Below are 27,808 nucleotides of genomic sequence, written 5' to 3' on the forward strand. Positions count from 1 at the left end.
GGAATAAAGAGGCCCAGTGTAGAACCACTGTACTGGATCAAGACTATGGCAACAGAGCTCTCCAGATTTCATAGCCAAAGGATTTAAAAAGCACTGTATATCTGATGAAAGGATGGATGAAGAAGATGGAAATGTTGGCAGTGAATGCGAGTGTAAGCAATGAATATGAGAGAGAAGAGGGGAACTGTGAAGACAATGAAGCTGAGATAGGTGATAGGAATGCTGAACAGCAGGAGACTAAAGCCTAATAATTTCAAGGGGGAAGCTAACTAGATGTTTTTCATACATAGTACATGTTTTCTAATATTTATTTTCTTTCATGTGTTTGCTGTAAGATTAAAAAAGTTACTTCTTTCTGTGCAGACATTTCATAGTACATGAAGGTTTTGTATTCAGAATTATCTTCCATTCAGGTAAATATGGCAATACACTTCAGTGCACTGTGAAAAAGTGGCTAATGTTACATATTATTATAGTGAAACAATTGGTCTACTACAGAAAAATTTTACTGTCTTGATTCTACAAATTCTTCCACATTCTTGTTTTGACCTGAAACATCACTCTTGCACATGCCTGATCAGTATTGATCATATGATCACAACCTCTGTGTACTGGTTACAGCTCTTGTCTATTACATTAATAATTCCTTGTTTAAAGATGGCAGTTGTAATTTATGAAGATTATTTTAATTAACAGGCCATTTATTACAATGCACACATTTTCAGCATGGTAATGTCATAAAAAATGTTGGTGATAATGCTGAGTCACTGAACACTTAAAAAATCTGTGTGACATACAAAGTACTGTGTTATCTGTATGATTTTGTATCGTACTGTATGGTAGCTACGGCTAAAAAAAAGTTTGATGATTGTGATACACACGAACGTTGTTCAATATTTATGTTACAGCTTTGTATAAATACTAGGTCCCTAGTTGTTTCTGTATGAATTGTGTCTGATAAGTTTACAAAGTGCTACCAGACTTCAGTTCTTGTGGGTTAGCTTATGTACACTAAGTCACTGTTTTTCTGTCACTGCTACCAAACTTTCCAGCCACTTCTCATCAGAGTTTAGAAGAACAACACTTAAGTTACACATCATGTTCCATGTTGCATGTCAGAGCTTTTAGTTCTCATCGGTAGGTACTGGAAGATCAGCATTTCCAATGCTGGCAGCACGACTTCTCTTCCCTTGGCCTCCAGACACCTGACAACGATGTAACATAGCTTCCTGATATGCTTTCCGTACTGCCTTACGATCTGCTGGTTTGCGAGACTCTGTCAGTTTGGCCTGATCAACCTCAGTTGCTATCCCAAGTGGCTCCAGCTTGTTTCGTGGTAGCCATTGCCTGTAAGCAACGTAATTTAGATCTGAACAATAATTTGAGAATATCCACAAATAATAACTTGTTTCAGATTTGAGTTTTCATGATGGTGATTATTAAGTTTACAGTACTCTGGGATGTTACACGGAGCAGTTTGGTAGACAGGTACCAAACTACACATTACTGCATCTAACCTCCTTACTTTTATTAACCAGTTCACTGCTGCTTACGTGCTAAAATGTTTAATGCATGTGCTGAACAAAAATACAGGGAAATGAGGTACATCTTTTACATTAACTTTCTTACCATCAAGACTACTGTGAAACTTTACTGTTTACACCACTTGAGTGTCACATCCCAGTACAGAAATTATGAGAAAAATTTTCTGTCCTCAGTTATCTATTATATCTTGTCAACATGGCATGGCACATCCTCAGGTTGTGGACGGAGACGGCTGCTAGATATGGAGGGTAGCTGCAAATATACTGAATAAGCAGTCGTGGACAGCTGACAAGGGGTGGTCCTCCAGCCTGGTGGCTAGGCATGGGGCTAACAACTCCTCACCATAAATGATAAGCTTGTTACAAAATGTCACAAAGGTCCTCAGACCTGGATGAATTATTTGAGTAAACAACCTAAGCTAAGGAAAATGGACATAAGATTTGGTATGTGAAATGTAAGAAGTCTGTACAGGGAAGATTCTCTCATGACAGCTCCAAAAGAAATCTCAAAATATAAGTTAGATTCAGAGGGTGTACAGGAGGTCAGAAGGGACAGAGGTGGCACCAAACCAGTAGGTGAACATACATCTTTTTATGGAAAGGTGAAAGAAAATCATGAATTAGTTACAGTATTTTTTGTACATAAGAGAATCACATCAGCAGTTAAGAGGGTCAAGTTTGTTAATGATAGAATGCTGTAATTAATACTAAGAAGTCTCTGGTGTGATATTGTTCTGAATGTTCCTGCGCCAACAGAGGATAAAATTTAGGATAAAACTGGATAATGAGGAGCTTCATATTTTATAGTCTTTGCCAAGCATAATTGTAATGATCAAGCCAAGGAGGCTGAGATGGGATAAGCACGTAGCACGAATGGGGAAGGAGGAATGTGTATAGGATATTGGTGGAAAGCCAGAAGGAAAGAGACGACTAGAAAGAGCAAGATGTAGGTGGGTTGATAGACAGGATGGCGTGGTATGAACTGGACTGATCTGGATCAAGACAGGCACCAGTGCAACGCTCTTGTGAACAATGTAATGAACCTTCGGGTTCCATAGAATGCTGGGAAGTTCCTGAGTAAATGCACAACTGGTGGCTTTTCAAGAAGGGCTCAGCTCCATGAAGTTAGTTAGTTAGTTAGTACCTATTACATCCACATTGTTTCTAATATGCAGGTGCTGTGTGCTTGGTTCACTATGAAGCAACATGTTCATCATGTCTCAACATTTCTAGCTGGCATACAAGGTTTGTCTGGTAAATTCCTGAATTTCTTAAATAAAAAAAAATGTGCCTGCCTTAGAAGCTATTTAGCCTTGTCACCTTCAAACCAGTCCCCTCCGCTTTGAATACATCACTCACGTTTCTTCCATCCTTCGAAACATTTCTGGAATGCTTCATTCGGGACACTGTGCAGGTCTGCCAGCGAATTTTCCTTTGAGTCAATCAGACTCAAAATGTCGGTCTTTCAACAATATTTTTAATTTGTGGAATAAAAAAAAAGTCTGCTGGTGCTAGATCAGGCGAGTAAGGAGGTTGTGGAACAACTGTTGTCTCATGTTTCGCAAAAAAAAAAAAAAAAAAAAGGATTAACACTAATACATGGGCGGGCACATTGTCAGTATGGAGCATCTCAGTTTGATCTCCAAGCATTAGGCCTTTTTTTTTTCTGATAGCCTCACAAAGACGTTTCATTACTTAAAGATAATATTCCTTTTCACTGTCTTGCCTTGCGGAAGAAATTCATGGTGAACAACACCCTCAGAATCGAAAAAAAAAAAAAATTGTCAGTATGACTTTAACATTTGACTGCACTTGTCTCGCTTGTTTTGGTTATGGTGATCCTTTTACCACCCACTGTGATGACTGAGCTTTGTTTCAACATTGTACCCATAAACCCATGTCTCATCTCTGGTAATAATGTTCTTTAAAAAATTGTCATCCTCATTAACTCGATTCAAAAGTTCTTGACTCACATCAAATTTTCAGTTTCTTATATCACATTCAAATTACTTTTGATTCTTTAGTTACAGATTTAATTTCTGTTTGTCTTCAAACATGTCTCAATCTTAGATGCTATTTCTGATAGCTGCAAGCAATAATCCACAAACCTAACTCATAAATAAATGTTACTATACCATGTGCGCTTTGTATCAAAGAAGAGTACAAGGTAAACAGGCTCCTCATAGTTGGATGCAAGGGCTAACACATCGGCTGGTGGTGCTGGTATTGGTACTCCATTATGCAAATACCCTGCTCGAGGCATTTTTGGGTTGATTATCTAAAACAGTAAAAAATAAATAATTATATTTTCAAGAATTTCTTCTGGGATGTGTCGCCGTGTAGAAATTGTGTTAACCGAATTTTCAGAGGAACATATCCCCTCCATCTTCAGGGTAGAAGACAAGAAGAAATCCATGAGCGAACCACATAGAGCAGGTGCAACAGACTGAATCCAGTTGAGTAAACACATCTCAACTCTTATATAATCAATCAAGTGGCTTTTGGTCATACCTACTTTCGTATACTAAAATACCCAACAAACATCAATACCTTATCCATCAAATTAAAACATGAAGTTCATTCATTACTTTTCTCACACAAGCGTTCCTGCTACTCTTAGTGAACCTAAATATATGACAAATAGCAAAACCAAATGATGAGCGACACTTAAGAAATATAAGGTAAACATTCATATACATCAGTGAAACATTTATGCAGAATTCAGTGAAAGAAAGAAGTCGAGAAGCATGTACTGGAAAATGTATGAAGTGACTGTACTAAATATCAGTAATAGGTGGGCATAGGAGAAGAGACATATAGGAAATGAAATGGCAGAAATGAGACAAGAAAACCCATAGCCAACACAAATGGAAAGGAGAGGAGGAAAAGGAAAAAGAATACTGAGGTACATGAAATGAACCGACGGAGAGATAAAAGCATACAGAAAAAGGCAGGAAAAACACATGAATAGAATGGACAGGTAAGGAATTATAGACCTCTAAAACAGAAGCAAGATGAAGGAGGAAAGACTGTGAGGTATATACAGGCTACTAATTTACTAACCAAAGTTTAATTATTCATTATTTTCATATCCCAGTAATATTGACTTCAAAGAAGAAGCAATATTGTTGTGCCCACATCATTATTTAAACCTTATTATCACATGGTATATGTAATTGGAAGTTAGGCGATTGACTTGTAGATATGTATTTCAACCATTTTCAGATATTACTAATATCCATTACAAGCATTTTTAGGACTTCATAAATTCTCATAACACTGTGGTGCCAGTGCTAAATTGTTGTGTTCCTCAAAGAATTTGGCATAAATTAAGATAACAGGAATAAGGTTACTTTATTCTTAATTTACAAGTTAACAAACACTAATAATGTCAGTGGTACAATGTGCTGAGTTTGTGAAAACATAAACATTGAATCCTGACAACAAATAGAATTGTCACTGTGCTGTTACTTACCAGAGCTGGGTACCAGGGGTATCCCCGACACTTAGCCCACACTAGATCCAGAGGTTCCAGTGAGCCACTACTGGCACCTTCCTCTTCACCTGAAGATTCACCTCCTGAAACAGCCCTTTGTTGCAAGTCAATGCTTGAGCTGCCATCTTCACTGCTACCTGTGCTACCTTCTGATGTTGAGCAACTTGAACATGTTGAGTCTGACTGCGTCTCTTCATCAGTCTCAGCAGGAATATCTGAAAAATTTCATGATACAGTACTTCTCTTTATTTATGATATTCATATAGTAATGTGAATATGCCAAGAGAGAATGGCAACTCTCTACCTTGCTATCAAAATGTCCCTGGAACAGCTAAGTGGTCTGAGTGATTCTTCATTATTTAACCTTCATTATAAGCAATTTTAAATTTCCTGGTATGATTGCGCTGATGGCTAGATTTTAACTTGGAGGTAATGGTACTATTATTGAAGAAACTGATTTCTTAGCCACATGGACTGCATGCATTGTGACCTGTAATAATGGAACACATGACAGTAAAGACTAATATTCTTCTTTCCTTATTAATCATGAAGGGTCCATCATAAATCCGTCAATGCATATGTAGTCAATTATTAGCAGAATGAAGGTGGGACATGCAGGTGTGCAGCAAATAATGGGTGGGACTTTTGTTTGTAAAGGACATCACCACCTAATTAACAGCTGGTGTGTAGAAGAGGTTATGAATGTTTACAAAAATCTTTGACTCTCTGGTTCAGATAATGCTACTGACATAAGAATGCTGAATTATTCTTTCCTGTTTTCAAATCCTTGTCACAATGACTCCAAAGAAAAACTACTGCCATATATACATTATTGTTCAAAACTTAGTGCCATATTATATTGTACATAAGCAGAAGTTATAGGAGAGACTTGCAGCTAGGTATTTCTACCATTTTCAGGTTATCGTTAGTATACATAAGAATAAACATTTTTACAAATGTTATAAATTGTCATAATAATGTGTACTGTACATAAAAGTGGTATCTGAAATGAAAAAATTAGAACATAATTTAAATGTCAAGATAAAATTTGCTGTACATTTACCACCTGAATTTAGACAGAATCAGTGTGGTAGTTTTAACACTGCTTCTAGTGGATGGAGATGAGTGGATCTGACAAAACTAAATAATGATTTTCAATTCCCTTTTCAGAACACACCTAACAACTTGAGACTTTCAACTTCATCTGTTGAAACTTGTAAATTCCATGTTCTGAATGAAAGGTCAGGGGAAGAGAAAAGTTTCTATTCCTTATCACAAATTCTTTTCTTCACATACAGTGGAATGTGATATTATATAGATTTTTCATGGGATGCATACTATGACCATAGTGGACCAACAAATGCAGATTTGCACAATGTAGTTTCGATGATACATCCCATTAACCACCTCAAGACCACTGTTTGCTTATATACAATTTCACTTGCATCATTTGAGTAACCTCAAACTGGCTAGTTGAATCAATCAACTTTCATCTGTTCCTCTAGATCTCTCTTGCTTCTCTAACAAAATCCAGTTATTTTTCACTGTTAAAGAAAGAAATTACATTTGTTTATGCACATCATTATTTGTAACATATTTCTGTGTTAATTACATGTTGTGAATTTCTGTTATTATGCAAATATTTACATAAGTTATTAAAGTGCAGATTATATTAAATGAACATGTGACTGAACATGGTGTTTTTCAGGTACAAACCCCCGTATTCAGGAAGGACACACTAGTAAGCTTAGTCCCCCACCCCAAATAGTTATCTTCATATAACTGTAGAGAAAGAAATCACATATTTTAATGCAGAGGGTATGGAAGACTGCCCACTGTCATGTTTGTTCAACAAACTCAAAACAGAATTAGATCATATGATTACAAGAATACCAAACTTTCCTCTTAAACTTCATGAGCCAAGCAGAGGTATGCAACTGCTTGTAAAAATGTTGATTAATTCATTAAGAGTCTTGCAATATAACAGACCTGTTATATTTTAGCGTCCTGTTGCACTGATTTAAGTTCATGATTTGTTTATTCCGTCTTGCAGTGCATACACTTATCTATCTTCTTCTCTCACTTTCACTACATGTTTCGGCATAAGAATGCCATCTTCAGGTGCTACTCAATTCACGTCAAACTAGTACATTGTATGCCTTGTCTTCACTTTAAAATAACTAAAATATATGTCCATCATATATATTGACAAATGTCAATCGTAAAAATATTAAAACTGTTCAGGGTTCCCGATCGCTACGTCGTGTCTTATTACGCCAGTCCTGTTCATCCTNCAGACCTGATTGAATACAATTATTGAGTTTTAAGAAAATATTCATCATGTTTTTTTATTTAAAACACAACATTTCAGACACTGGATTCTGCCCTCTTCTTCAGGCAAAAGCCTACTCAATTGGGCCCAACTGAGTATATAAGCCATACCTGAAGATGATGACAGAATCTATTGTCCGAAACACTGTTTTAAATAAAAAAACATGGCAATGGATAATGTTAAAAAACCCAATAACTGTATTAATATACCATCGCGAAGAACTTTTAGATCTCATGAAATATGTTTCATTAATAGTTCCACAGTAACAATAAACAAGACCAAATTGGGTCCATAATACATCTAAGCCATCACACTCAATTAAATCTGGTAATGATTTCATCAGATATTCTTTGCAGTAAGATTCTGCTGTTTCCTTTACACCACTATGGCTACGGGTATAAGCTGATATGCATGGCTAACTCCATTTCATTTGATGCCCAGAATATCCAAAATAAGGTAAGATAGATGCACATGCCTACATCAAAAATCAGGCAAATCCTTGTATTTGGGAGTAAAAGCTAAAGCTAAATTATAATTTAAATTGAAAGAATACAGTAAGCTCATACATGAATATTCTTGAACATTGCTTTAGCTTTTACTCCCAAAGGATTTGCCTGATTTTTGTTGTAGGCATGTGCATCTATCTTACCTTATTTTGGATATTCTGGGCATCAAATGAAATACTTCAGATACTTCAGACCCTAACTTTATCAGTCTTGAAAGACTATATATTTATGTATAATTACACATAAATATATAGGCTTTCAAGACTGATAAAGTTAGGGTCTGAAGTATCTTCAATTATCCTTCCTCCAGTGATAATGTCGCTTCCTGACACTGACTTAATTTGCAAATCACTAACCTCCTCCACCCCGTCTATACACAGTGAAGCTCTCAGAGCATGGCAAGGGTGGAGCAGGCATCAACATGCTTGCATGATCACCATCTCCTGTTCCTGATAAATGAAGATTTGGCTCAACATTAGAAGTAGAAACTGAGCACTGATTCATTAGAGCATCCAAGTTTTTACGGGGTCGACCAACTCGTCGTCGGCTAGATATTAATGATGAACTACTGGACCTGTAACAACATGTGTTAACCACAATAAATCAAAATATTTTATTATTAAATCATGTAACTGATAGAATTTCTCATTCATCTGTGAACATAAAATACTACACAACCTCAAAATTGCAAAATACAAGAGAGCAAGGTTTATATAACTTTGCTGTTGAATTTCATAGGTCGTAGTCTATGTAATTACACTGCATGGGTAGGCTCTGTTACAAGGGCATGTGCTCCTCATTTTATGAAAGGAAAACATGTCATGAAAACCATATAAAAATATAAAGTTATCCCAGTAACAGGCCATGAAGGCCCATACGGTTGAGAGATGTCGAGACTCCCACATGGCAGTAACGCTGTCAGCATTATGCGCCAGCTGCCCTTTACCCTCCAGGAAGATTCCTGGTACTCATTTCTGTTAGAGGCTGAGTCAACCCCAGGGCCATACTGTGTCTGGAAGGATCATGTAAATTGGGGGGGGGGGATCCAATAACCTCATCAGGATTCGAACTCGCAACCTTCCAGCTTGCAGCATAGTGCCTCAACCAACTAGACTACTACATGCCCCCATGAAAACCATATATTAAACAGAAACTAACTTCTTGTTAATTTGAAGGCAATAACTTATGAGGAACTGTGACCTGAAGGAATAAGAAAGGCAGATAAATGTCACATACTTGTGCACAATATTCATTACAAATAAAAACAGGTGGCGACCGCCACCCATGATACTATGTCATACTGAACATCAACAACCTCATATGCAACATAACTGCTCAATAACAATGCATACTACAATTCACGAAACTATGGAATAGTAGCTTCATTAAATACCAACTGAACAAGTTGAACAACAACCACCACTCTACGAACACAATAAGAAGTTGCACCTCCTAGACTGCTCCCACAAATTCATGATTAACCAGCGCAACAGAATGATGAAATCTAATAAAGTGATCAATAACTTAAGAAAGTTTTGAAAAATAGGACACATGTGACCTAGGTAGATTGATGGAGATCTTTAAATGAAACAAGCCAGCACCAGTCCCTCCTACTGATATCATCTAGTGTACACGACAGCAGTAAAAAGCATATAGATACCACTGACTGCAGATGTGCCTTACTTAGTCACTGGCTTCCCACCATGGAAGTGGGTTTTCTCTAAGTAGTTTGGCTTCTCCTGCCAATTTTCATTCCATCAGCTGCTCCACATTCATTAATCATCCTATCGTCCAATATTATATGGACTCAGTACTGAAAATGTTAAATGACCAGCTTAAAAAAACCACTGACTTATGTTGTTCTTCCATAGTGAACATCCAATGGCCTTTCCCTTTTTCCATTCCATCCTAACTGTCTTGGCCTGACTACCTGCCCACTGACATCAGCACATCCCTGTACCCATTCATCTTGAGGTGATCTAGCATAAACACTAGCACGCATTACTACAGCCTTAATACATGTCTATTCAAGCAGACAATGCATAGATCAGGGGACTGACAAAATGTGAAGATGCAAATTATGTATTAAATATATACTGTGTCTTACCACATAAAGGTTAGACTTCAGGAGCACATTCTGTACATCATTTGAAGCAAAAGTTGTCCTACAAGCAAGAATTTGATTATTTACTGTTATCAAGTTCAGAGCTACTGTGGTGTTGACTAAATATAAAAACCGCTTTTTCTTTGAACTGTTTTATTACAAACTCTAGGAGTTACAACTAAATTACTTTACTAACTGAATAATTATTAAATTAAAAGTTTAAAACTTAACTAAGTTTTCAATATGGCCTACTTTAGCTCAAACATGTGCCACTTTACACTGCCACACTTAATGCCTAATATTTAAGCACTCTTTTCTTACATGAGCAGCAGCGTCATTTAAGTGCTCTAACAACTACTGTATCTCCCTAACACTTTACACAGTGAAAAATAACCACACCAGTTGAATCCAACAGCCTGAAAATTAATCCATATACTGTAGTGATGAACTTAAATGCTGTTTAAAGGCCATTCTGTGCGTCTAATGATCTGCCAACTATGCTCCTGAAGTCTGGCCATTAAATTATGAGACACCCTGCATATTCATATGCATTTATTAAAAATTTGTGGCTAAGGGTCATAAGTAAAAGTACAGTATTTAATTTTGCTGGGAAATTTCTTACCTACAACTTGGTAAAAGGCAAAGGTAAAGTTGTCCCTGTGCTTAACTAATGAAGCACTACACTATGAAGGCATATGGGGAGTGGATGTATAGATCCACAACCTTCAACTTGGAGGCTCACAAATTATGTGAACAAACATAGTACCTTCTGAAGTAATAATGAGTTGTTTTTTTTTTTTACAATGTAGTTACAGTCTTACTAGTGCTCCTATGCAGAAACATTTGCACTGCAATTTAAGGAACAATGTTTGTTGTTTGTGACAGCTGCTTAGGTTCTTGGACTCACATGCACATCATTTTCATGATCTGTGGAATGCTATTCTAGTGGGACAGGCTGCGACTAAGCAGGCGGTGCATTTGGCTCCCCCACAGTGGCCCAGGTTCAATTTCTGGTGATGTATGTGTTATACATACTGTATAAAGCAGTTCCAGTGCAGGTACAGGTAAAGGTTGTACCTGTGCAAACACCATGCCATGAACACATATGGGAGGGTGGAGGTACAGCTCCATGGTTCTTGACCTTGGCACTAGATGGAGGTTATAGTTTAATAATATTCATTATCCATTCTTACTAACTTACATGCTTGCAGAACTATTGGTCCCACCATGTGCACCACTGTGGGTGTCTGGCTTTTTAATTGCTGAAGCAGCAGCAGCAGCCTTTCGAGTAAACAGTACAGCTGTACGACGATTTACACCAGATGGAGAGACAGACGTAAGCTGCGACACTGTGCCTGAATGTGTCTGTTCAGAAGATGCAGTTAATTTGACTGGGGTGGTGGCAGGAACAGTCCCTCCAGATGAGTCTCAAAAACAAAACAAATTAATCAGAAAATACCTTACCTCGATAGCAAGAATTTTCAAACAGAAATTTTATGATCATTTCTGCACTATGTATGCAATATGTCCAGTATTATAGAGGTATTCGTTTGTGTAGGTCGATTTATGGATTTATTCACCCAGCAATGTAACTATGTAAAGGGCAAACATTACACACCACAAAGAAAGTTGTCTTCCGGGATCTGGCGCCGTGTATTCTTTGTTTCAGCCAATGTTTCGGAGGAACGTATCGCCTCCATCTTCAGGGAAGGTGATGCGTTGCAAATCCCACATTTCATCAATAGTGACAAGTCAATACAAGAATGCTTGACCTTCAACGTCGAATCTTTGTTTCAGCAAGGTTGCAATGTCGAGGCGTTTCTGCTTCTGTTCAGCAGTCAAGCAGTGAGGGACCCATCATGCAGAAATCTTTCTCTTCTTTAAATCATTTGTCAGAATTCGGAATACTGACGTTGGTGGAATCCCCGTGGTTTCAGAAAGTTCCTCACATGTCGCACAACGATCTTCTTTAAGAGCATCTGACACAAGTTTCACACTTTGTTCATCTGTTGATGTTTTTGGCCTTCCTGGCCTTGGATCATGGTTTATGCTCACACGACCGCCATGAAAACGACTAGCCCAGTGAGAAACTGTACCACAGTCCACTGTTAACTCACCACAAGCTTCACTTAAAGCAATGTGGATTTCTGTCAGGTTTTTTCCATGTAAAGTTTCGATCTTAATATATGACCTTTGATCTTCAACAGTCACAATACCTGAGAACCGTGCAGGCTCCATTTCTAACTAACGTTATTTAAGAACAGAGTACATTATAAATGAAACAAAATAACATGCTTCTTTCTCAAGCCCTGAATTGTAACTGACATGAGGCTCACTGTCGTTGCATCATCTAATCTGCAGTGTTGCCAACCAGTGTATTACTTATGAAATGACCCACGTATGTTAATAATGGGATGCTGCACCTGACATAAGAATCAAACTGTTTAATATCAGAGTCGTACATTCTTCTCTTTTTATGATTTTACAAACACCACTGTTATCTTTTATTTTCCATGTTAAACACGAAAACTTCTCTGTGTGCATGCATATATCAAGAAACTCCGACATAACATTTATTGCTGAAACATAAATAATTAAAAATATCCTGGTAATTATCTAGATAAAAAATGTAGCTTTTGACAATGGCAATATGCTTCAACTCATTCTTGCTGCTTACCTCTCATACTGGGGTCTAATGATGAGTGAGGTCCACTGACACCAGCAGCACTGTTCAAATTTTGAGTATTAGGTGTAGTACTAGATGCAACTTTGGAACTAATGACAGAGTCAGTTCCTTCATCTGCTTGTCGTTTCCCTCCAATTTTTTTGCGTCCACGCCCACTTTTCTGCTTACCACTGCTCTGTACAGCATTAATTGGGGATGTCACTATGAAAAACAAGATCCTAAAATATATGAGGCATTCATGAACTATGCCTAAATCAAATATGGAATGATATTGTGATGAATATGACCAGTGTTAGCTAATGGTTCGTTAAGCATGTTCCCATAGCAATGAATAGATGTGGAATAGTCCATTGCTAGGCAATGACTCACCAAAAACACGTTCTGTAACAATGCATGGACGCGGTAATAGACATCCTGTTCAAGGTGGTGGTCTCTCTTTGGTTCATCCTGAGTTATAAAAGAGAGGGCATTCATTTGTCATCATTCATCAGAGGGTTCAATCGTTCAGTCATAAGAGAATTCAGAAGTTGAGTGTTCAGTTGTGGGGTGTTAACCAGCGGGCAATGGAAGCTGAAGAAGTGACTGATTCATAAATCAGAACCAAATCAGTCACAGGGAAAGAGAACGACACCTGTAGTCCAGTAAGGAATGAAGCAAGTCTTGGGCAGTCATAGATTGTGGGCTGTTATAAATGATTGTAATTGTAAGAGATGTGCCAATGAATACAATCACCCACTCCAGAGCCTGTTATATCAGTCACGGAACTCCAGAATCCACCCCAGTGACACTCCATCCAGCATAAATCCCACATAACCTGATTTGGGATTGAACACAGGCTACTGTAGTTGAAAGCTGGTAAACTTACCATGTATTTATAGTAACCGAAAAGTACACAGAATCCTGATATGAAGGTATAAAATTAGAAACTGAAAATTCTAAATTCTTTGCTTATGACAGCAATTTCAAAAAGCTTATTTTTTCAAATCTTGCAGTAATGTCATTGTTACACAAACTGAAAACGTTGTGCCTTAAGAACAATATATCAATTATGGTCAATCACTAGTAAGTATGAATACAGGGATTCAAAAACATGCTACGTTATAGAATATATCATCCACCACACATCAGACCCTGACGAGGTGGATTTTTTCAATTTACCTAATCCTTCTAGGAGCACTATGGCCCTGGGGTCAACTTAGACTCTAACAGAAATGAGCACCAGGGTGGCGGGCGCACAAGGCCGACAACCTCACCACCATCTGTGATCCGATTGTCTAGAAAATGTGGAAGCCTTGACCTCTCTCAACCCTATGGGCCTCCACAGCCTGTTACAGAGATACCTTTACCACACATCGGAACCTTCAACTCCATATGAGGGATTAACTTCATATCTTGATAATTTTATAATACTGTTTTAATATTTTTAATACCTTTAACATTTAAGTTATTTTACTCATGTAACAACTCTTTATTCTTATTATAAAATCCTATATTCATAATACCATGACACCCTTTAATTACCTCCACTAACATTTTAAACACAATTTCTTGTATACTCCAATATTTCTAATATTTTTCTATATTGTAATTTTCATCACAACACAAGGCACAATTTTCTACAACTTTTATAACAGATACACGTTGCACCACAATGCGGATCTGTAATGAGATTTTAATTAACTTTATCCACTGCCCGAGGATGGTCCCATGAGGACCAAAACATGTAGCAGTAAATAAAAAAATTCAATCTATGAGATATTGATTTCAATTGTGATACCATTTTCTTTGTTGTGTTGATGGATATGTTACCTAACCATATGACTAATGTAAACACCTGTGAAAGGTTACATTGGTTCAGGTAAGATGCTGAAAATAAGCAAGGAATGGGAAACATGGATGAACAGATGATTTGCTGTTTGAAAAGGGGATTCATAATATTCTGTAGAGCATTAATGAACATGCTGATAATGCAAAAGACATGCCCAATGCACCAAACCATCCCTTGAAAAGAACAATGAGTGGAAAGAATTACAGTGGAGGTGGAGTGGTGACTGTCTGAAAAATACTGTAACGTGTCTGGAATCCAGAAGAGTCACTTCTATGGAAACGCTAGAACAGACCGTTGCATAGGAAACAACATTCGCTCCATTGTAGTTCTAACAGGAGTCTCCATGGTTATAACAAAGGATTCATTTGCCTAGCAGCGGCCAAGGTTATAAATAGCCCGGCTTCGACAAGAAGCAGTCAGTCTCAGATCAGCCTTCGGAGAAGAAAGTCTTGGGATGTCCGTCTAAGAAGTCAGTCCTAGAATAACCGCCAGAGAAGAGAGTCCAGTGTCTCGCCGAATTATTGTGAGCAGTAATTGTACCACTGCAAGTGTAAATGATTGTAAAGCGTGTGTAAGGCGAGCGAACGTAATAAACTCGCTATATCAGAAGACGGCGTGAACTTATTTGTCGCGTTATACACCCAATATGTGACAATACATTTCATGCTCTTACAGATCTTGGGCAAAATAGATTAAAATTACTACATACCATAATATTATAAACATCGAACATAAGTATTATTTGACATTTCTCAAATTTAAGTTCTCACATTCATAGTAATTACTATACTGGAAACATTACTGCAGGCTGACTTTTCTCACTGTTTTGTTTAAAGATGGCTATATAATGACAATGTCAGTACCGAGAATCTCTCTGTTTCAGCATTTTTATCAAGTTACTGTTTGAGTAAGGCCGCACCATAGCTCAAACGGTTAGTCACTGACTTCCCACCGGGGCGGCCCGGTTCAATCCCAGGTGTGGTCAAGTAGGATTTGTGGTGAACAAAGTGGGACTGGCGCAGGTTGTTTTCCAAGTACTTCGGTTTCCCCTGCCAATCTTCATTCCACCAACTGCTCCACAATCACCCTCACCTATCATCTGGCGCTGGTACAGAAGTGGCCACAGTACAAGGGACTTAGTCCCATCCCACTAGCAATAAGAAAAATACTGTTTGAGTCCACTGTCCCCCAGGGAATTCTGAAGCAAGTATTACATGTCACGAAAGCATGTCAGCACCACAAAAACAGCACACAGAACTATAACAGAACTGAAAACTGGAAGTAAAATGATGAAAATTCCTGGCTCTAATATAAACAGACACAAAACAGTATATTTTGTTCCATTGCATGTACACACATGCACATTCATCCATGTGCACATCTAAATGTTCAGTGAGACAGAGAAAGGTGATATAAGAGTATAAGAATAAATGTCCATAAACAATGAACCAAAAGTAATAATGCGGGTTACCATTAGTATCTGTGGTTTTGACTTCTGCTTCCTGCTCCTTGGTACCAGAAGTCACTACAGAAGTACCTGGAATGAGTACAAATTGGTCAATACTGACAGGTTACTGAGTGTTCTTAGTTACTGAATTCTCACACAACCAAGTCAGTATCATACTAGTCTTCTGCAAAAACATATTCCTTGATACTGACAGTCCTAAGAAATCAAATGATTGCAGATTTTAACTTTTCAAAAGAACACTGTATTGTGTTGCTAGGTCTCTTCAAAGTTAGAAAATTTAAGTATTCATGCAATCAAGTTTTTTTTTTATTTACATAATATTAGCAATCAGAATTACATTTGATTCTATAAGCTAATTTGCTGTAGTATTCTTCGTGATGTGGAGAGGGCTTATCCAGGGCTTAAACAAGTGTATCATTAAGTAAGAAATAAAATACACATTAAAAAAAAAGAATAATTGCTTCATTATACAATGGCTACCTGTGTCTTCACTCATTTGCTGCTGTTGAGAGGAACGTCGTGTGGAATGTCGTGAGATTGGTTTTGCTGGGCGCTGCTGCAGTTGCAGTTTCTCCATATCCTCTTCCTCCTCACTGGACTCTTCTCTCTCTGAATCTGATTCAAAGCCATCTTCAGCTTCTGTAATTGCAATCCATCCAACAGTAAACAACTGAGCAGACTGATGTGGTTGTGATGCTCTAGACTTGCATTCTGGAGGTGCCTAGTCAGAACACTGATTATGCAGAGGGTTTTCATGGTGTTCCTCAGTCCCCCCAGGCAGATGGAAGGAGATTACTTTGACTGGGCCATGGCTACTTCCTTTGAAATCCTTGCCACTTCACCATTCACCAATCATCCTACCATTTGACATCATAAAGCCTAAGATACTGACAGAATTGTAAAATAAACCATACATACAAAAATATGTAAACTGTTCACGATCAGGAATTAATTCCTTCCTTAAAACATCCGCATTAACACTTTCCCAAGTAAACAGCTTTTCAAAGCAGAATCCCTAGCAATCTTTCAATTCATTTGAAAAATGTAAGCCATGAAAAAATTGTAACTCACAAACAAATTGTTCCTCACTGATATTTCAACATTTAAATTCAAAATTCAAAGAATGCTTAACACCTCTACAGTGTATAATGGATTTCCATTGTTGTTGAATATATGCCTTCATTAATCCACAACTAATTTCTTTTGAGAAGATATACATATACTTACAAACACACTAGCTTTTAATGCTTCCAGTTGTGGTCTTATGATACCCCTGGCCTCAGATACCATAAATAGTATGAAGGAATCTACTTCTGAATTTTCTTTACTCTGAAGAATATGACAGTGATGAAGATGATGTCCTTCCGAGTAAATCCAACTTTAATAAAGGCTCCATACCATGGCAGTCTGTAATTCCTAATATTCACAATATTTTGGCTTCACCACAAATGAGTGATAAGGAAGGAATGTACACATTTCTACAGCAAATCTGGGTGACCTCAAACCTAAGGATGTGTCACATGTAAGCCCAGCACCTCATCCCATAACACCAGCCTTCTGGTAGTAGACACATATATTTTATTTTCCAGACCACAATTTTCTGCCTCCTATTACAGAATGCTATCGACACTTACTGTAACAGTACTACAAGGGATGCTCATTTTCAGCCTGGTTTTTATTTCCTTAAAAACTACTTACTCATAGCTGGGCAGACTTAACATGGGGTGTTCATAATCAGTATTAGGAAACTCATGAAAAAATACAGCTAGATAGCTGTAATGTGGCACATATCAGCAATATATAAGATGGCAAAAGCATGTGTTGTACTTCAGTCGACAAGAGTACATAAGATATTAAACTTCTCTGCAGGAAAGGTGAGAAGCAGATTAAATTCAAGCACAGAAAGGGGAATCTTACCAATTGTGGTAGAAATAAATGAAGGAGAGTCACCAAAACTTTGAGAAGGAAGTTTACCCAGCAAGGTCAGAAAATGCAGTCAGTGGTGATATAACATACGAGGGGGTACCCAAAAGAAACCGAACTTATTTTTTTTTTAACTTATTTATTCAAATTTTAAGCACAAACCTTCAATCCCTTTCAAAGTACTCTCCACTTACACTAATACACTTGTCTAGTCTTTTATTCCATTTTTCAAAACATTGTCTAAATTCATCTTTTGAGATGCTTGACAGTGCCTCCGTCGTTTTTTTCCTTCACCTCAGCAACATCAGCAAAACGCTGAAAAAAAGTTTTGATCATTTCGGGACTCTTCTTTCAAATCACAGCATGTTTCTACGCGACCTTGTTTTTGTTCAGCAGTCAGCAGTCATGGCACGAATTTCGCAGCCACCCTTTTCATTCCCAAATCTTCTGTCAAAATTCGCTGAACTGAGCTCCAAGTCACTCCCGACAGCTCCACAATTTCTTCAGTGGTCTGTTGTCGATCTTCCTTGATGATTTGACGAATTTTTTCAACATTTTCATGTGTTCGGGCCATTGCAAAAACGACGATCATACAAAACAGTTGTCACTATAAACTCTGCCGAAACTAGTCCTTACCTTCTGAAGCAACGGTAGTCGGCTTATCGACTCAGGAATGTTAGCTCTATGTGCTCATAGCGGCAAAACGCGGTACTACAAAAGCTCTGTCCACAAAAAAATTAGTTCGGTTTCTTTTGGGTACCCCATCGTAGTGGGTTGATCAGATCAAACAGAATAACAGATAAGTACCGGTATGTAAATTAGCATGCAACTTAAAACAGTAATATTAATCACACTGTCCATGGCAACCTGTAACATTCACAAAAATGGTTAGTGAAGAAGCATATTTCAGCAGCTCCAAATGAATAACAACACAGGGAAAGGATCATATTACTTTCAAAAGAAAATCTAGACATGAAAATTCACCTTGATCTAAAATTTCAAGATAACGGAATAAACAACAAATATAGCCATTATGTTTTGGGAGCTTAAAGGTGTTATTTGTGTGGCCACTACTCCTTGCCAGGCTGTACACAATTTTACCTTGTAGTTTACTAAAAACAGGTGGCATTGTGAGTATCAACATTAATAAACACTCCACACTAATCCTCTACTGCATATAGTTAAGTGTGCATACACTCATACACTCCATGACAGGAAAGACTGTGAAAGCCTCAACCAAGCTTTCAGTGCTACTGAAACTTACTCGTATCAATCTTAATTAACACTTCGCAGACCAGCGATTTAAATATTTAAATCACCCTGGTGACCGGTATTTTTAAACCTGCTACCCTAACTTGAGTACTGTTCACTTTAAAAATTAATATAAAATCTCCTAATTAATTTTATGAACTAAAATTTTTGGAGAACACTTACCAATGCTCCTAGAAGTGCTTGAGAGTGTGATATTTCTGGAAACATTCCCATTTGTGAAGTGGCATTACACAGAACTTGCACATGTAGACAGTCATACTCCTTTTGTTGTGTACTGTGCAAACACGGCATCACCTAGAAGGCTGCTTCCCCTTGGCATATTCACTCTTCACAATTTTCATGAGGGTATGCTTCCGCATATCACCCGAGAGTTGCCCAGGGGGATCCACATGAGGCCTGCATGGGGTGGGAGTTGATGGACCCGGTCGCACTAAGTCTGTGTCTGCCGCCAGTTCTGCCACCACCGTCTAGTCTGTAGCCCAGGCTTTTGCCACATTCAGCAGATATGCCTTGTATTTCAATTTTGAATGAATGTTTAGATTTTTGAAAACCAAAAATGAATTGAAAATGGCACAATTTATAAGATACAAGGTAACTTTCTTTGTCCACTTTACTGTTTTTGGAGGAAGAGAATAATAGGGCAAGTACTGATTGGCTCTATCAACTCCCTTCATGAACATATTATACTCCGAAATACAAACAGGCTTCTTTACCTGTCCATGTCTCCTTTGAACATCAACCATGCTCGAATTGTGAATTGTGGAAAAACAGTTCCGCTACTTCAGACACTTGCGTTGGGTCTGATGGAATTTGATTCAACCCTGGATTTCCAGTAAACTGTTCCAAAGCAGGCATTTTGTCTACTTCTCCCCATGTGGCTGTCCCCGCAATGCTGCTACCCGCACTTTTGTCGGAGCTACTGTCACTTTCACATTCACTTTCACTGTCTGTGGCCACAATTTTTTTGTTTTCCCCTGCCACACTCACTATCAGATTGTGAGTCACTATCACTAGCAGACTCACAAGGGACGTCAGAAAGCTCATCGGAGAACAAGTCAGATATTTCTTGTTCTCCGAGAAAATGCTTGGACCTCAACCTCTTCCGACCTTGATTCATTTTGCACTAGTAATTTACTGCCTGGTGCATGCAGCTGGAAGATGAACAAAGGCATTTTCTTTTGGAGTGGAAAAGGAAAACAGTTGGATCATAAATAGCGGGGTCATGTTACTGACTATGAGGCAAACATTCAAGAGGTCTATCACGCACCAGTCATGCGTCTGCCTGGCACCAGTGCAAGGTATAGTGTGTTTCAACATAACGTGTCCTAAAATCATAATAATATGCCACTGGTCCGCCATGTTTAAAAGCGCTGGGCATAAAAATATTCCACCGGTCCGCAAAGTGTTAAATATTTAACAATTTCCAAGATTTTGTGGGGCCACGCCATAGCTCCAGCGGTTAGTTGCTGGCTTTCCACCGCGGCAGCCCAGGTTCGATCCCGGGTCTGGTCAAGTGGGATTTGTGGTGGACAAAGTGGCACTGGGGCAGGTTTTCTCCGAGTACTTCGGTTTCCCCTGCCAATCTTAATTCCACCAATTGCTCCACAATCACCCTCACCTATCATCTGGAGCTGGTACAACAGGCCAGAAGTGGCTGCAGCACAAGGGACTTAGTCCCACCCCACTAGCAAAAAAGAGAGAGAGAGAAAGAAAGAAAAGAAAAAAAAGAAAGAGAGAGAGATTTTTGTCATAAAACAAAATAAAAGGTCTGAAATCTAGTTTCAAGTTAAGAATCACATTTATGGCACTATTCAGGTTAAGAATATTTGTATTCACAAGTGTCTGGTTACCATTTTCTTCATTAGCATACCTGACTGTGGGTGGTGTAACTGTGGACCATTTCCTCCAAGAGCCATCCTGCGACGAAGTTTCGTAATTTCTGTTTTAATAAGTCGGACTCTCTTAGCACGTGCCAGACCATGCCGAAGTCCTTGGCTTCGATCTAGTAATTCGAGCAACTTCGAAAGTCGATCAGCACTAGCCTGCAAAGAAATTAGACTCTGGTTAATGGATTAGCAGTTCTACAAGATCATATTATAAGACGGTCCCACTCAAAGTCTTACAATGCAGACCCAATGAATATATGCTGGAGTTCCAGAGAATATGCAAATAAACATAAAATAATAAGAGGTCTGAAAGAAATTATAATACTAACAATCATACTGAACTAACTGCATAGAGAAGAGTCCTTGGGAAGCCAACAGTTACTCAGTAAGTCAATATACTCCCTGCCTTTAATGGAGCCTTAAGGTTTGCCATGTTCACATGAGGACATCCACCACTGCCACCTATCCTGAAAGAAATGAATCCAGTCCATATCCACACTCCCTATTCTTTTACTATCCACTTTAATGTTATGCCCCATCTATATCTTGCAAAGTGGTCTCATTCTCTTCAGGAATCCCCAGTAAAATTACATACTCACTTCTCATCTCTTCCATACATGTCAAATGCTATAGGCACCAATGTAAACAACATGTTCTCCATGAACAGCTGAAGATTCATCACTATGTTCACAAAATTCCAGAAAAGGATCCTACACTGAGTCATTTCAATCCAGTTACCTCCTCACAATCCATTTAATATTAAGCTCCCATCTTCACATAGATCTCCAAAGTGGTCTCTCCCAAGAGGCTTTCCAATCAAAATTTTGTAAGCATTCCTTAATATTAATATAATCAAATGTATGGCACACAAAGGATTAAATATAAGATGGTGATTTTTTAAAATACATCCATGGAAGCCAAAATGCAAAATGCAGTGTCTAAAACCAAAAGGCTCCAATAATTGTGTACTTAACTTACAGTTTCTTCTGTGGGTAATTTTTTTTCTTCCAACCGTGACACACTCAGTCAGAATAACTCAACAAGCAGTAACACCAACACACCATGAAAAAAAAATATTATACAAAGTTGGCAATGTGCGCTGCTGACAATCAGCAGGTACCAGCATTTTGGGGATTTTTGAGGATTTTTATTAAAAGCAACAGTGTGTTCCACATGGAACTAAATTGAAGTGACAGTGTAACAATTTTAGTATTATTTTTTTTATTGCTAGTGGGGTGTACTTGTACTGCGGCCACTTCTGGCCTATTATATACTATACTATTCTCAACATCCAGTTCTCAAACACCTTCAATCTATGTTCTTCCCAAGTTTCACACCCACACAAAACTACAGCAAAAATTATAGTTTTGTGTATTTTAATCCTTATGGTTTTAGATGGCAGGCAAGAAGGCTACAAATTCTGAATTGAGAGGTACCAAGCATTTCCCAGATTTACTCTGCTCTGAAAGTCCCTCAAGAATAAAAACAGAACAGAAATTAATACCGAATAACACCCTCTATGCACTTCTTTTTTTTTTCTTTACTCTTCTGGGCATACTGGCAAGAAAAATATCATGTACGTGTATGTGCAGAATTCTGATACATACTAAATATTCATCACTGTCTATTCGTACCATATTTACTTGCATAATTTATGAACTTCTTACTTAAAAAATCATGTCTTGAAGTTGTGGTGCATAAAATATGCAAATACCATTTTCAGAATATAACTTTACATGTTAGATTGAGATGTTTATAGCTGAATGTGATGTGGCAACACAGTATGAATATTCATGGTTACCAGCTCCACCACATGATTCCTTGACAAACACTGAGAAAAAAATTACCCTTGATAATATTTTGACCTATGCACAATATCTGCAAGAAAGTAAGAAAGAAAAACTGACTCAAGCTGGATGCAATGTGGCAACATGGAACAGATATTTCTACCTCCTTTCTCCACAACAAGATTCCTTGGCAGATATTAAGGTGAAAATGTCCCATGACAAAACTTAGGCCAAAGCATAAATTTTTCAGAATACATAACCCACGGCATAGATATTTGCACTTACAGACTCCCATTACATGATTCATTAACTAACACTGAGGCAATAATGCCATCTGACAGCATTATGTCCAGTGTATAATTCTCACAGAAAATATGTTGAAGTTCCCCATTCCGTGTTACCAAAATGCACTGAACTTTAATATGGCGCACGTGGTAGCATAGTTGGTTGAGGCATGATGCTACAAGCTGGAAGGTCATGGATTCGAAACCCAATGAGGTGACTGGATTTTTAAATTGACTTAATCCTTCCAGGCGCACTATGGCCCTGGGGTCAACTCAGCCTCTAACAGAAATGAGTACCAGGAATATTCCTGGAGGTAAAGGGCAGCCAGCGCACAAAGCTGCCATCTGTGAGCCGACTGTCTAAAAAATGTGGGAACATCAACATCTCACAACCCTATGGGCACCCATGGCCTGTTACAGGGATAGTTTTACCATTAACTCAACTTTAATAACATTTTCTGTGAAAATTATGTGTCACTCAAAAATTTTCAAGGCTAAAAGTATGGCATTTAGTTTTCTCCCAATATTTCTAGTCTAGCAACAAGACTACCTAAATTCTGTGGTGGCATCAGTTTAATTTCACAGCTTCAAACAGCTGACAACAGGCAGTACTCTTACTCATGTCCTTTTTTAATTTTCAATAATGCCTCACAGGAACAAATAAAACATGTAGATAAAAAAGTACATTCCTGAAAAATTGTTCAGAGCATAGTTCATTACAAAAAAAGTCTGTAACCATACCACTAAACGATTCTTATCCAGAATAGTTGCTAATTCACGGTCAATTTCCCCCGCCAAACCTTCCTCAGGTTGTTGTCGGTGCTGCTGTTGTGATGCCTGCAGATTTTGTTGTTGTGGAACACCAGACTGTAAGGACTGGGGTGATGGTTGTTGCAGTTGAGGTGTTGGAATGTGTGATGACTTAGAATCTGTTCCAGACAATGAACTGCAACTCTGAGCAGCACATGTTACACCATCTGGCAACAACAGTCCTGTTGTCAAATCAAATCCATTAGCTTCGAGATCACGCCTTGCTTGCCGAATGAGAGCTCCTCCCTGGAAGACAATAAGATTAAAAACATTACTTGGCCACAAATTTGTACCTCAGCTTTTACAGCTTGGGATCTTTGACCTGTTTTATTTATGAAACCTTTCAGATATTTGGTAGGCCTCCTTGGAGGTGGAATNGTAGTTATGAAATAACTTCTGAAGTTATGAAACCTTTCAGATATTTGGTAGGCCTCCTTGGAGGTGGAATCATCTTGGTGCAATGCCTCCACCTACATAGGACAACACACACAAAAAAAAAAAAAAATTGTGAACATACAACCATCCCCATGTACGATATGAGTTCATGATTCCAGTGATGAAGCAGCTGAAGACTTTATGTGCTGTAGACCACATGGACACTATGATTGGTATGGGTAAGAAATATGTGGAAGATCATTAATCCCTAACTTCGGCTTATGAAACAGATCCACGTATCACTTGAATATGCACAGGACTAGTTTGTGAACCTATTTTGTCTTTTCAGCTAGTACATACTTTCCTCTTTTCCTGAGATGATGGTAATGTTTGGATTTTGGATCTATCTTCTTAAAATGCCTCAGTAACATATTTCTGTCATACAATTAAGTAGTGTGGTGGCAGAGAAAAATTATCTTCAGTAAGTTTTGTTGTTTCCAGAAATAATCCCAGCCCTTAATATATTTTCCTGTACTGAAAACCTCAGTCCCAGATGAAGCTTGTGAGAGTGCAGTCCTCACTACAAGCATAATCCTCTGTTACTATGTTACATAATTTTCCTCAAATCGTTCCCCATTTCCTTCTACTAACTCTTAGTTACTAGTACTCACAAATGAGATACATTTTGTGTTGTGCATACCACTTCACTTTCCACTGGAACAGTAATAACCAAATATTAGGGATAGTAGTTGTGAATCCATGGCACTAGCATCTTCCAGTGAAGGGCACTATCAAATTTTTTGTACTGTCACATGTTAATGACTAGTCATGGGTTCTGGATTGATAACTACATTTACAGAATACTTATAACTTGTTAACTAAAATAACTATAACAGTCTCCCTGATTTACACTTTATAGATCACTCTGCCTGCAGCACATGTAAAGTCTTTTGTTTGTCCACAAGTCATTCCTAGGTAGTGGCTGCTAATAACACAACTCAAGACTGCTAACCACTGACTCCAAATCATGACAGACTGTCGATTAACTGGTCTGTACAGCTGGTCCTCCTTATACGACCTCAGCACAGAATGCAGACAAACCACTCTATCCTCTATTGTTACATCACTATCTGTTGCCACAGTCACACGTTCACCTTGCTGCTGCCTAGCAATGGCTGCCAATCTATTCATTCCACTATTCCAACTTCCAGCTGTGATGTCACAGTATTATCAAATACTTACTTAACAGAAGATTGCAACTACTGAATTGAATAATTCAAATTTTCATTCAGAATTGTAGTATTCAGTTGATTCCTCTTTAGATATTTGAAATACCTGACTGTTTATAAAAATAAGCAACCATACTCATCACTATGTGTCTCAGTGCACACAAATTTTGTCATAATGGCAATGTGTTGTCTTTATGTAGGCTATCTGTTTCAGCATTTAACTAGAAAATGGTCCACTGAAATTAACGGTAAACCAAAAATATTAATATACAATATAAATCATATATGTTTTGGGCTATCTGAATCTATAGAAGCCATGTCTTATTAGGAACAAAAGGTTGCTTGCTCACTTGTGACCTACTATGTAATTTATCCTCATGCACCATTCAACAATTTGTTACTATGGTACCGCAAAATTGTATAATTTCAGATCTCTGACTCACTGTTAAAACATTTTATTTTATATAAAGAGAGAGATAAGGGATTTAATGTTACAGAATAACTATTAATTTCCTCATAGACTCCCATGTTTTAAGCAGTTAAAAGTGAGGTAACCACAAAAGCTTGCTGCTTGATTTTTGAGCAATTCCAAATTAAGTATAACAAGATTTCTTCAGAGTCAATTTTCCTCAGTGTTATAAATTCCTGTTATACCACAATTTCATTGTAATTTAAATCACACCTACACTAGTTTTGTTAAGTACTTCATACTTACACAATGGACAAGTTTTTTCTCACTATTAATGTTTCAATGAGATGTGAGGCATTCACAATACTCAAAGAAAAGGTCATACCATGAAGTATTATTCCACTACCAACATTCCCTCTAAGCTGGAGAGGGCAGGCAGTGATTTTTGACAAAGGTCCATAACACGCATTAAATTTATAAGATCCCGAAAATAAAAAAAAATGTACTTTTTCAATTTTATTTTTATTAATTCAGATTGACTGCATACTAACACAATAAAAATGCAATGGAAACTGAGACCTGTACACACAGTGCAGCAGCTGTTGCACATCCACACATGCATGCAGCTTAGAGGGAACACTGTCCACTACCGTATTTTTAAATCCGCCTCAAGGAAAAAAAAAACGAATCACTGCACTTGTGCATCACGATGGAGGTCCAAACACCATTCATAAAATGACATCAACATTCTGTGCATGGTAAAAATAAAAATGAATCTAGTAACATTGAGAGAAGTACCATACTTTTTAATACACTGACATAAGCACAGAATCTGTTGGTTTGTAAACATCAACAAGTAAGACAAGCATTCTGTCAAATAACATGAAAATAAACAATCCTCCCGCATTAAACTCCATCCAAAATTCTAACTAAACATGTTACAACCTTTGACTTACCTGATCTCTCATTTTGATTGCAGCACGGTAGAAAATAGTGTCACGAGAATTATATGCCATGCAGTTGCTGATCATTAAATTAAAATCCTTTTCAAAAGCATCCAGATTTGAGTATTGGAAATTTTCAAGTTTAGTTCGCATGGTTGATATATCCATGGGCTGTGTGACTACATCACTGTAGTCAGGTACTTCTGAGAGATCGACTGGTTCTGAAAAGATATCCCCTGTGTCTCGAGACTGAACAAGATCAAGAAGGCGACGCAAAAAGCAGACAAAAGGCTGAAGGTGAACTTCCATCCACAATTCTTTGCTAAAAGAAAAAAAAAAATAAAATCTATTATACTCTTTCCCAGTGAACCAACAAAATATGAACTTGATCCCTCAAATCATATTACTTAGCATTCACTATCAGCTTGAAATCTGTGCTTAATTCTTTGACTGGCGCGAGCGTGTTTTAACGCCCGGACGATGCCAGCCGTTCCCTGGCGTTGGCGTGTTTTAACGCTTTGACAATCTCGTCCCTTCTTTGCTCTCTTGGCACTCATCAACCAAAGACATATTTATGATAGTTTTTGTGCATGTTTGTAAAGAACCCTTGTAAACTTTGTGGGGGTCTATATTACTGTCAGAACCCTCTGAGAAGGTAAAGGTCAGAAAATATTTCACATTCATTCAGTTTCACCATAGCTTCTTGCAGCAAGTGTCTTCGTTTTCCTACAGACCAGCTGGAAAATGTTGTGAACGAGATTTTTTCTGATGATGATAGTGGCGATGAAATAATGATTCCTGAATTGGATTAAGTTGATAGTGACAATAATACAGTGATAGGCAATGATCCACAAGACAGTAATCATGAACATTTACCTACCACGAGTGCGGTGCCTGACACGCCCATCTCATGAACGTACGGAGA

General features: G+C 37.9%; 1 protein-coding gene across 3 annotated transcripts in view; it reads right to left on the minus strand.

Moving 5' to 3' along the window:
- Positions 1–490: 490 nt before the first annotated feature.
- LOC111871254 (bromodomain-containing protein 1) overlaps positions 491–27,808 on the minus strand; it is a 52,263-nt gene continuing 24,945 nt past the window's right edge. For all 3 annotated transcript variants that reach the window (XM_023864228.2, XM_023864227.2, XM_023864226.2), the window contains exons 11-21: positions 26,896–27,205; positions 23,858–24,172; positions 21,030–21,201; positions 16,445–16,603; positions 15,968–16,033; positions 12,660–12,869; positions 11,184–11,409; positions 8,235–8,452; positions 5,020–5,255; positions 3,680–3,822; positions 491–1,347 (exon numbers count right to left, since the gene is read on the minus strand). In XM_023864228.2, the coding sequence (XP_023719996.1) occupies positions 1,125–1,347; positions 3,680–3,822; positions 5,020–5,255; positions 8,235–8,452; positions 11,184–11,409; positions 12,660–12,869; positions 15,968–16,033; positions 16,445–16,603; positions 21,030–21,201; positions 23,858–24,172; positions 26,896–27,205 (2,278 nt within the window). In that variant the 3' untranslated portion in view covers positions 491–1,124. The remainder of the gene's footprint in view (positions 1,348–3,679; positions 3,823–5,019; positions 5,256–8,234; positions 8,453–11,183; positions 11,410–12,659; positions 12,870–15,967; positions 16,034–16,444; positions 16,604–21,029; positions 21,202–23,857; positions 24,173–26,895; positions 27,206–27,808) is intronic.

This window comes from Cryptotermes secundus, unplaced genomic scaffold (genome assembly GCF_002891405.2).
Source record: "Cryptotermes secundus unplaced genomic scaffold, Csec_1.0 scaffold699, whole genome shotgun sequence".
Taxonomy (NCBI): domain Eukaryota; kingdom Metazoa; phylum Arthropoda; class Insecta; order Blattodea; family Kalotermitidae; genus Cryptotermes; species Cryptotermes secundus.